This window comes from Sorex fumeus, unplaced genomic scaffold (assembly GCF_029834395.1).
Source record: "Sorex fumeus unplaced genomic scaffold, SorFum_2.1 ptg000043l, whole genome shotgun sequence".
Lineage (NCBI taxonomy): Eukaryota > Metazoa > Chordata > Mammalia > Eulipotyphla > Soricidae > Sorex > Sorex fumeus.
In genome coordinates, this window is record NW_026606100.1 from 34,627,963 (window position 1) to 34,640,515 (window position 12,553).

General features: G+C 37.4%; 1 protein-coding gene across 1 annotated transcript in view; it reads left to right on the top strand.

Annotated features, from left to right (window-relative positions):
• SORCS3 (sortilin related VPS10 domain containing receptor 3) overlaps positions 1 to 12,553 on the top strand; it is a 638,571-nt gene that overhangs the window by 531,009 nt on the left and 95,009 nt on the right. The window contains exons 12-13 of the mRNA XM_056120660.1: positions 978 to 1,054; positions 4,017 to 4,108. Coding sequence (XP_055976635.1) covers positions 978 to 1,054; positions 4,017 to 4,108 — 169 coding nt within the window. The remainder of the gene's footprint in view (positions 1 to 977; positions 1,055 to 4,016; positions 4,109 to 12,553) is intronic.

The window sequence follows — 12,553 nt, forward strand, 5'->3', positions numbered from 1 at the left end:
CCCCAAATGCATCTCAGCACTAGAACATGATTCAATCTTCATTTACTCATTCATCCCTTCTATAGTTAGTTATTGTGCATCAAGTTACATTCAGGGTGCTTTTGTGGGCTCAGGTGGGAGTCTACTGGGAAATCAGTCAATATAGATGGAATAGAAAATCCTGATTACTTTCTTTTGGAATGAACATAATCCCAAAGTGCTAAAAGCTCAGGTAAGAAAAAGAGGAAAGAAGAGAATGTGGGAAGAGTTGGAGACATAAAGTGTCGTCAGTGTTTGGCTGTGACTTCCAAAGCTTTGTCTGATGGGTTGAATTCCAGACAGATCTCTGCAGAGACATGCACCAAGCCTCTCCCCTCTCCACTTGCATCTTCTGCCAGAGTCCTGAGCCCTGGGTTTATTTTTGGAATATTTATTTATGAATGTCATCCTTTGTCATACTTGATGGCCACAATCTGAAGATAGTCACCTTAGTATGGGAACTCTATGATACCTACACTGTATCACTGTATTACTCAGCTACTTGGCACAGAAGAGACTTGTTGACAAATTTGAGTTGAGGCCACTTACAGATACTCACACAAACCAGTTTTTGTTAGGCTAAAATTACACACAAGGAAGAAGGTGTCTCTGGGCTCAGCCTCTACTTTCCCACTATTTGCCACCTTTAAGGAACACCTATCAAGATCAATTTTAAGAGATTATTGCGGCACATAATGAATTCTTCAAGAGAACCATGGTATTAAGTATTTTGTCTTTGGGGTTTATCATTTAAGGACACATTCCTATTATGTCATTTACTTTTTCCATCCATATTGGTTTTATCCTGCTGGGTTTTTGATATACCATCAATAAGTACTGCAGAGATTAATTGTAAATACACTTGGAAAACCTTTCCTCTCTGTTTCTCCCTCCTCTAGCTCAAGAATATATTCTCTGGAAAATACCTGACAGTTTCAAATGATCTGCTTATGTTTCAGGCAACATTGGCCCGGAGCTGTCATATACCGACATTGGTGTGTTCATCTCTTCTGATGGAGGCAATACATGGAGACAGGTAACTGGTAGATTGCAGGAGAGAGAAGGGACATTTATGATAATATTTCTTCCTCCTAAAGATTCTCAACCTTACCGTGGCTTTGTGGTTAAAAAAAAAAAGACAGCCTCTTTTGCTGGTATATTAGAAAGGCAAGGGAATGAAATGGGAAAAGTGCTGGATTGTCAATAGGAAGAATTAAAGTGTTCCAAACTTTTTCATTCTTTTATTCAGCACTATTGTGTACAGAATAGTTATCAAATGCCATAACTGATGCTATAGCTGCTACTATCCTTGTGCCATGTGATCTTGGCAAGTAGTTTTATGTGCCTTTGTGGATGTTTCTTTTTTAAGTTTAAGGCTAATATTAAAATGATCAAAGTCATGGAAGTTTATTTTATTAAACATAGCAAGTGTGTAGAAGCTTTACAGAGAAATGACAGCATAAAACACACTTTCCACATAGATGTAGCAGTTGCTGTCCAATAGAACTTTCAGAAATCAGGGGCATGTTCTTTTTCTGTGTCATCCCAGATGGTTATGAAGCATTTGAAATATGACTGAGGAAACGGAGTTAAATTTTATTTATCTGAATTTAAATGTAAGTGTCTTATGTGGCTACTTTATTGAACAGCAGTGATTTATATAGTGTCAATAAGGTGTCAAGTGAAACCTGAGGAAGTTGTTGAATACTCTTGAGGTCCTTTCCTTAAGGAGCTCAAAATTCAAGAGAGGAATGGGTGCATAAATGACTAACTACAACATAGGGTACTTTTCTAACTTAAATTTAACTAACTTTAGTCTTAAGAAGATTTCTGCCTGAAGAAGATACAACACCTGAGCAAAATAACTTGGTGGTGAAGGTAAAGTCATTGTCAGTAAGCTAGCTGGATAAATTCCTGTTTGGATCCTCAGGTGACACTTTTCATCATGATGATCATCATCTTCCTATTCCCATTTCCAACATTCTTGCCACTATCATGTTCCAGAAAATTTTACCAAGGACTTCTAGAAAAAAAAAATTTTAAGTAGCGGCAGCACAGCAGGTAGAGCATTTGCCTTATATGCAGCCAACACAGCTGACCCAAGGTTGATTCCTCCACTCCTCTTGGAGAGCTCGGCAAGCTACCGAGAGTATCTCATCTGCACAGCAAAGCCTGGCAAGCTTCCCGTGATGTATTTGATATGCCAAACACAGTAACAAGTCTCATGATGTTACTGCGCCCACTTGAGCAAATTGATCAATGACGGGAGGACAGTGACAGTGACAGTGACAAAGTTTGTAACAAAGAATAAACTAGTGTCCATTCCTGTCAGTCCACAGTTAAGTGAATGAGAAACAAACAAGAATATACATTAAAAATATGAAACTCTAATTGTAACTTTTCAATGAGTATGGAAGCTTGGATTCCAATTCTTCAGGCTCAGAAACTCCTAGCAGACAAGCTGATATTCTTCCAACTCAAGAAATTGCTCACTTAGACAGACGGTCACAACTACATTTCTTCCTGGTGCTGTTTTGAGTTGAATTTTCCTTTCTTTTCCTAAGCTGCTAAGGATTCTAGTTTCCACTCCAATGATGGACAGAGAAAGAGTTAAGATTGACCAAATAAATGATATTGAGAAGAAAGTGTAGTAGTGTAAACTCATTTTTCCTGAGTGCCAAGAATCTTCTTGTGATCCTCAATTCTCAGACTTCAAGCTAATCTATTAACTGCTTTACCCCTATTTCCTTTTTGGACTATAAAGAAAATATAATGCTGGCATTTTCAGTTAAGAATCTATGTTAACATCTTATGTACAAGTGAATCACCATAGATCCTTTGTTTATTAAATTTCACCACTAGTGTGGAGATTTTTATTTATTGAAAAGCAAATGTAAGAAAAGAAACCATCTGAGAGGTTTCGGTTTGAGAATCCACTTAGATTATCTCTACACTGTATTCTGCAGCATACGTATAGGAAGTAATCCTATTCCTTTTGACCTCTCCCTTTTATATATTTTATACCTCCTTATCCTTTCTAGATATCTCATTTAACTCACTGTCACAAGCTCTTTATTGAGTTTATAAATTATAGGCACCATCCATAACCAAAAAACTAGAAGAATTACCCAATTCTACTTTCCTTTTGGAAAATCTGAAATTTTTGGTGTTCTGATAAATACCTTTCCTCTTTCAGATTAGAGATATAAAAGCCAGAATAAATTATGCATTTATATATGTTATCTATATTGTATATGTGTGTATACATACACACATATGACATATTTATTTATGGTTTGTTCTGAAGTTCTTTCTAGCTCAGAGGTTCAATAGTAGGTGCTTTGTAAGTGTTCACGGGTAGATAGATGGATGGATTACTAAATAAGTGAATGAGTGAATGAGTGAATGAGCTGGTAGATGGATATGTCAGTAGATGAAGACATCAAAGAATACTTAGCTCTAAATATCTAGGAGCACTGTATCCCAATGGATATTTACTTAGATAATGTATCCCCAAGTACCAGATGTGGGACTATATCCAACTTTCATGTGAACTAAGGAGACTAAGAACTAAGATGAGAACTTAGTCACCATTCCACATCATAGTGTCTGGAAAAGGTCTTTTATATTACTTGGCAATTTATAATCAACAGTCTAAGTCAAGGACCATTTATGAATTAGCAAATATCAGTACAGGTAAGGAGGAAAATTCTGCATAGAACCTATTTTATTTTGGTTATCTAGCTGACATGCATCTTGTTGACTCACCTTCTTTATAATACTCTGGTTAACAATATTGCTGGAAAGAGTTCTGAAAATGAGTGGCCTAGAAATAGTCACTTCTACTTTGTAAACCCATTTCTTTCCTCATTTATTTAAATAGGAGATCATGTGATAATGCTCACTACATAATCTAATAGGATTATTGAAAACCATGAAGCAGTGCACATTGCAAATGTAAGGTGTTATTATGATTGTTGTTGTTATTGTTGTTCCAGATCTTTGATGAAGAGTACAATGTCTGGTTCCTAGACTGGGGTGGCGCCCTCGTGGCCATGAAACACACACCTCTGCCTGTCAGGCACTTGTGGTAAGGACAGTTCCATACCCTCATCATGGTAACCTTTTTCAGTAGAAAGGGTTAGGACAAATCATTGTGCATGATTTTGTAGCCATTTTTCATTTCCTTATCCATTTATTCATCCTCCACCCATTCATTTAATGCACATTACATTATCTAACTCTTAAGTAACAGTAGTATGATACATAATTCACTTGGGAAAGTATAATGAATGGTGTGGGTTTATAAATTAAGGGGGCTAAATGGAGTAGGAAGGGCCTGTGAGTTCATTAGGCAGGATAAGAATCCAAAATATGTGAGGTGGAAGTTGCTTTAAGAGAAGGACACATACTAGATTCACTTTCAGATAAGTCTAGTTTCACATGCCTATAAATATTTAAGCAGACATTACCACTAATTGTCAGATATATTCATCTGAAGGTCAGGAGTGAGGTCCGTGCTGACACTCAGGATTTGAAGTCACTAGGTGATAGTTAAAGCCAGAACAATGAGCTTAGTGCCTCAGGAGAGTGGCTACAACAAGGAGAATCCACCATCTCCAGTGGAACGTGATGATCACCAATATACAAAGCAGAAGAAAGTGAGGAACTGACTAGAGAGAACCAAAGGAAAAAATCTTAAATAATATTTAATGGGAGTTATAGAAAGAATTGATCAATACAATCAAATATTATAATTAGATTAAACCAATTGTGAGGAGGAACACTCAAAGTAGAGTACACAACATAGGAATACATTGATGATATTTGTTATAGGGAATTAAAAATATAAGTGGAAGTGAGTGGCTGGAAAGATGGCGCATGGGTTAGAGGCATATGCTTTGCATGTGACAAAGTATGGTTTTATCCCTGGAACACATAGAACTCTGCATCACTGGGTGTAGTCATGGAACCTCCATGCACTGGTTAGTGTGTCCTTATAAGTCCCCAACACTGTGTGATCCAACAATATAGCACCATGGAGCTCATGAATTAAACTACATGACCCCCAAGCACTGATTTTTAGAAACAATTTCCTTAAAAGTAAGTAAAAACAGTATAGATGGAGATTGAAAGATAGATTAAAATAGATTTTTGAATTGGTAAATCCATGACCAAAATTGAATAAAGTAGAGACAGTTCAGATGGCCCTTCTAAGAAAGTTGATTGTTAAATGAAGTTGAATGTGCTTATGTAAAATACTCCAGCAAGGACAAAGAATAAGTGAAACTGATATATCATGATGATGATGAGGACAGCAATGATAACGATGATAACGATGTTTTTAATTTTAGGTTTGGCAACATAAAGGGGTGAATAAACGTTCTAGTGTTTTTATAACATAAAGGAAAAGAGCTTCAGGCATGCTATCTAGAGAGCAGTTTGTGGAAAGATGTACCTTGGTTTAATTTGGGAACACTAACCTTTTTAGAGTAAGGATTTTACTAGGAAACAGTAACATGCAATGAGGAAAATGCCTATAGGAGTCCCATGTGCCAAATTCAAGCTTCAGGACTTAAGGTTTCTCTTCATTTGGCCATTTATTAAGTTAACCAATATCAAACTGCCTTTTTTACAGTCAAAATTGTCAAATATAATCATAATGCTAAATATGCCATAAATAAAAAGCCGTACATACCCTTTAGATATTGGGAATCTAAATTTTAAAACAATTCCTGGAGCACTTTGTAGGAAAATCATTTTGTCAACTCAAGGATAAGCTTATTAACTTTATAATTATGATTTTTCACCCATCTTTTGCTACTGATTTTATCATTTAGGGGTGATACTAGAAAAATGGAATTGATTGGTGTTAGTGATAAGGACTGAATATTAAAGCAGTATTATATTCTAGATGCTGTTCAGATCGCTTTCCATGAAATTTCTGTTAATTCTTGAAGCCACCCTATCTATATCACACCTCTTTAATCATTCCTTTAAGATAACATTGGATGTAGACAGCTACACAACTATTATCTACCACCCCCAAGTTGTGTTTCTTGTCACAGATGATATTCTGTTTTATGTTCTAATTTTCCAGATAGCTTAGAGAATGCCAAGGGCTTATCACATGGTCCCATGAATTAAGGGTCTCTTACCATCCACCAGATATCAAAGCAAAGCCTTTTTGTGTTTGTATTACTGAATCCGGAAGTTGGAAGCAGTCCTGCTCAAGTGTAGGAGGGCTTTCTGCAGCAGGTAGGTTGAGGGATGAACCTTGAAAAAAGATGGCAGGAGTAGGTGTAATAGGAGGCAAGACAAAAGAGAAAATAACCATTTCCTGAAATTCAAGGAATATAGGGAGTATTCAGAAGACTGAATTTGTTCGGAACCAAGAATGTGTATAAGTAGAAGGACTCAAAATTAAATGCTAGTTTGAGAGACTCAGTTTGAGTCTGGTAATAGTTTCTTTTCATCCCACCCATTTTTTATTTAGACACTATGATTTACAATACTGTTAATAATATACTTCCTGCCACACAAGGTTCTGACTCCAGAACCTACTATCAGTTTTAGCATCCTTCCACCAAGTCTTAAAGTTCCCTCCCACCCTCCCATCCCCATAAAAGTTATCAAACTATAATATTCCCCCCCAAAGAAAAATTCCTTCTACTACCAAGACCAATCTCTCTGTAGAATGAAGTGCTTTTCTATTAGGAGCTTAGTGGAATTGTTCTTTTGGAGAGTACAGCTTGACCTTTAAAACAAACTAGTTTTTCAATCATAAAAATTCCTATATTTTAGACTCTATCATGATGCTCTAATGGGCCAGAGAGACATTTCAGCAGGTATTGTGCTTGCCTGGCATGCAACTGATCCAGATTCTATCACTGGCACCCCATATGGGGTCCTCTGAGTCTACCAGGAGTAATCCCTAAGCACACCCTGGAGTAAGCCCTGAGCCCTGGTTGGGACCTCCAAATAGCACTGTAGCACTGTCATCCCGTTGTTCATCAATTTGCTTGAGCAGGCACCAGTATCGTCTCCGTTGTGAAACTTTTTTCTGTTTTTTGGCATATCGAATACTCCATAGGGAGCTTGCCAGGCTCTGCTGTGTGGGCGGGATACTTTCAGTAGCTTGCTGGGCTCTTCAAGAGGGATGGATGAATTGAACTTGGGTTGGCAGCATGCAAGGCAAACACCCTACCCACTGTGCTATCACTCCAGCCCACCCCCCAAAATAAACAAACAAAAAGCAAACAAAAAATAATTTTCATTTAAATCTCAATAAGATCATCAAGATGCTAAAACTCCCAAACTGAGCAATACTACCCTGCTCCATAAATGGGGTTAGTAACCTGAGATGCAATTGAGGGTACATTTCTGTTTGTTTATTTTTAAAAGATAACTTTCTACAAGGACAATTAATGCTTTTTTTAATTGGAAGACAGAATTGTTAATAATGGAAGAAATGGTGGTAATTCCATCACCCAATTGTACCGAACTCTGTCCTCTTAGTTTGGTAGAAATTACTTGATGGTTGATTTTTAGAGCCTTTTGCTCAGAAGTTTCCTTGGTCTAAAGAAAAAGTGTCTGTTATCTCCTTTTAGTGGTGGAAAAGGACAGTAACTTTTTCATAGAAGGGATAGGCCAGAGGGTTTTGGTTTTAGTGATTCTTAGTATCCTTCTCTCTACCCTTCAGTCTGTTCTGCAGTAATTTCTCCCCAGAAATATGGTGATTCCCAAAAGGAGAAACTACCTGGGAATTTCTGGAGAGGAGCTATGAATGATGAGAAAAAAAAGTTTTTAAAATTGTTTTTGGTTTGGCTACTTAATACCCGTATTGCAAACCACAACATCCAAAAGGAGAAAGAGTACAAAAGGGAATGTGCCTGCTCCAGAGGCAGGAGGTGTGGGTGAGTGGTGATGGAGTGAGGGTGGTGGGAGGGATAATGGGATCACTGGTGGAGGAGAATGGGCACTGGTGGAGGGATGGATGGGCACTTGATCATTGTATGACTGTAACGTAAGCACGAAAGTTTGTAAGTCTGTAACTGTACCTCACAGTGATACATTAAACAAAAATAAATAAAATAAAAAAAATGGTTTTGCTTTGAATTTTGGGTCATTCCAAGCTGTTCTCTGGGCTTATTCCTGGTTCTGTGCTCAAATATCACTTCTGGTAGATCTATAGGCTCACCAGAGAGTCCACAAAAAAGGCAAACCTCCCTACCTGCTGTACTGTCATGGCTGCATAAGAAAACATTTTAATAGTCACTCAAGAGTATGGCACTGTAGCACTGTCCTCCTGTTGTTCATCTAGTTGCTCAAGTGGGCACCAGCAATGTCTCCGTTGTCAGACTTGTTACTGTTTTTGGCATATCTAATACATCACGCGTAGCTTGCCAGGCTTTGCCGTGTGGGCAGGATATTCCTGGTAGCTTGCCAGGCTCCTCAAGAGGGGCAGAGGAATCGAACCTGGGTTGGCTGCGTGCAAGGCAAATGCCCTGCCTGCTGTGCTATAGCTCCAGCCCAATAATATGGCAGAAGTATCAAATCGTCCTTCTCAAATGTCTCCACGCCAAGTTTGCCTTTTAGGAGAGAGTCTCATGAAATCTCTCCTTTGTTGTTGAACAATAGAGGGTACAGAAATAGAGCCACATCCCTTTTGTATTTCTTCATATAATATTAGTGGTGGTATTAATAAACTTCTATTTATTTATTCTCTGACTCCACCTTAGAAAGTATTAATAATGATTTTTCTAACAAAGAATTTGAGACAGACTTTTCTCCACTGTCATTTTTCATAAATGCTACAAATGTTTTCCTAGACACGGATGCCTCTCATGATTTCTGCTTGGTTGCAAATCTTTGAATGCCATTTTTCTGATATAATCCCTGCAATGGTTAAAAGCAAATAAACCATTCAGGAATTCTTCTTTGTGCTCTGTGCTATCATTGTTGTAGTTATTGTTCTGAGGTCACTCTTAGCATTGCTTGAACGCAATTTGGGGGCCAGAGAGTGTTGGGGACCAAACTCCAACCTCCAACCTTTTGGCCTGCTAACTTATCTGACTCTGCAGTTCTCTTTCAGAGGCTAAGTGGGTATTTTGTAAGAGCTTGACTATATCATTATCATCAATGTTTCCACATGGAATTCTTTTCTGATTCTATCTTCTACTTATGAATTACAAACTTGAGACACTAAAATGCCATTTGTTCAGAACTAGTTGTTGCTAATTGTCACAAACTTCAAGGTAAACAAATCACTCATTTTAGCCCAAAAAAGTTAAGTTAATCAGTTCATTGTTATTTTCTGTTGTAGATCTCAGACTGACACTATTTTCTATCAAGATGCATATATATTTGCATCAGAAAAATTCATGTATCAAAGACCAGTACACACTCACATAACCATACAGGTCTCAAATTTAAATAATAGCTACATTGCCTTTCAAAGAAAATAGAAATGATAATTGAAAGACTGGAAACTTTAGCTAGGCTAACAAGGCATGCTGTTTCCTATAAATTGAAATGATATGTAACTAGATTTGCATGAAGACAAAACAGCATACAAATGAACCCATCTATTTGTGACCAACTACATTTGGCTGCATAAAGATTAGAAACTAGGTGCTATTTCAGGTAAGCCCTGTATTCAGTATTATCTTCATACTTTAGATGCATTGGCGTGAAATAAACAGTGGCACCCTGCAGAATGCAATACTCTATTGAAAACTCCCAGTAGACAGAGCTGCTAATCAGCTGGTAGATTAGGTCTTACTGTTTGCTTACCCCTTACTGTTGGCTGTTAGTGTCTCCTTTCAATGGGATGTTCTTGGATACACATAGAGGAACATCACTTGGCCCTTGTTAATGCCTTTGTTCTTCTATAAATGATTGTGAACACTGACATTATTGTTCAAAGAATCATTTGCATGAAAACAATAGCTGTACGGAATACATGCCCCTAAGAATCAAGAGTGCGTGTGCTTCTCTGAACTTCCATGTGGCTAAAATGTCACCATAATTCATACATTTGCAGTAAAATTAATGGAGCAACACATCTCACCAAAGGGTGGACTATTGATTCTCAGTGTCCATTATAATTCTCAATTTCCTTGTTATTTGTGCACGCAGCCGACATGGCCGACCTGAGTTTGATTCCTCCGCCCCTCGTGGAGAGCCCGGCAAGCTACCGAGAGTATCTCGCCCGCATGGCAGAGCCTGGCAAACTCCCCGTGACGTATTCAATATGCCAAACACATTAACAACAAAGTCTCCAGTGGAGACGTTACTGGGCCTGCTCGAGCAAATCGATGATCAACGGGAGGGCCTTCACTTTACTTACTTTACTTCCTTGTTATAAAACTACTGGAAAAAATGCTGTTTATTCTTGGAAGACTCTGTTCTTTCTAATAGGATTCTCATCTCAGTACCATACCATAATGTCATAGGCACATGATAAAGAATGGGTACAGTCTGGATTCACACCCAGTGTAGCAGATATGTCTGTGATGCCCAAAGATCATCCATCCACATCACCAAACTACCACAGTGCTGTTAATTTTCAAATGCCCAAGACAGAGAATTTCAGTCTTGTAAAATGGGCTTTAGTTGTTAGATAGATTGCTTGTATGCTGATTGCTAATGAATCTGCTTTGTAACGTCTGTCCATTTGTCCTCATTCTGCTGCCCAGATCTATGCAGAATAAATCTGCTCCAGAGCTGTATACAATTTTTAGAATCATGCAGCTGGAATGGAATACCAGAGTTTTCTTTGACTAACTAATCTTTCTAAATTCTGGAAAATGATCAGATGCAAAATTTTTATGCAGTTATTTTTTATTCTTCAGAGAGTCATTTAACATATACTGGTTATCTGCTTTGGTATGTGGGTTGGCATATTGTTATTATAAGATAAAATTTGAGTCTTTCCTATTTGTGTACAAAAACTTCTTGAATATTCTTTTGAGAAGAACTATAAGGATGGAAATATTTTTTTTTTACAGTTGTAGACTTACAAATTTTTGTGCTTGGGTTTCAGTTATACAGTGATCGAATACCCATCCCTCCACCAGTGCCCGTTCTCCACCACCACCAGTCCCAGTATCCCTCCCACCCCCCGTCCCCCCATCCCACCCTACCACTGTGGCAGGGTATTCCCTTTTATTATCTCTCTCCTTTTGAGTGCTGTGGTTTGCAAAGGAGACATTGAGTGACAATCTTGTTCGGGCTATAGTCTACTCTCATCACGCGTTTCAAGGATGGAAATCTTTTCTTCCTTATTTTATCTGAATCTTGAACAGATATTTTGAGTATCCAATGATATTCTCTGATAGCTTTCACAGTTATTACCCCTTTTCTATAGACAAAAAATAGGATTGTTTTTATTTGTTTATTTAACTATTTGAAATCTTCATATGAAATTTCTTAAGGCAAAAGTAATTTATTCAGCTTTATTCTTTTCTTTCAGCTATTTTCAATCTATTTAATGTTTCTAGGAAAACTTATTTTATTTTTACCTTTAATCACTGTGATTGTCAGCTTTTCAATGGTGATTGAAACTGAACATAGTATTTAGGATCTGGGAGAAGGATAATTTGTTTTATTATGTGTGCTATGTACTGATAAACATGTATTCAAGTCACAGTGGCTTGATAAGCTCTCACAGTGGTGCTACTGCTGGGAAATGTTTACCTTTGTGATTGACAACCCTAGTAGGTTTTTTGTTTTTTTACTTTTTCAGCTTTACCTCATTAGCTTCTCTTTTACTTTTTAATTTTTGATTTTTTTTCTTTTTGCTTAAGTTGGCTCTACCAATGTTCTTCTTTAAGTTGTTCCTACCAAATTCATATCTTCATATTTGATCTCTCCCCTAATGTCCAGCTTCTTCTAAATGTCTTCAGGACAGTGTTATAGACTGGAAGGACGGAGCACACTGGAACCTCTATGTAAACCAAGCCAAAAAATAAAAGAACAGGAAGGAAAAAAACAATGTTTTTTTCTCATTTTCTTATTTTACTTGTTCTGTCCCTCAATAATTTTGCCATGATTTATTTCTTTTTCTTACAACCACCTTGTACTATACCTTTACTTCAAGGCCTTACTTGTTCTCTTTCCTTTGCGACACTTCCCCCAGTTCATCTCCTTACATATTTATGTTCTTTGGATCTTGATGATCCATTACAGAGAAATAATTTATCTTGTAAAGTTTAAGTCAAATCATGTTCTCCCATTTCAACTAGAAACAAGTTCCTTCCTGGCCTGACTCTAGCCTGATTTTCTGATTTCATTTGCTTTCGCTAATGTATGTTTTCACAAATCAACAACCATAGACTGTCTTTATTTTATTCTCAAATAGCAAAACCCCTTTTTCACACAGGGGCTGCTCTGATGTGGCTCTCATCTTCATCTGTTCACAGCCATTTCCTTGTTTGACATTCAGAATCTCTATCTACATATCATCTTCTTGGAGAAGACTCTCTTACATTTTCAGTACAAATTAGTTACTCATTACTTTCCATCAGCTCAT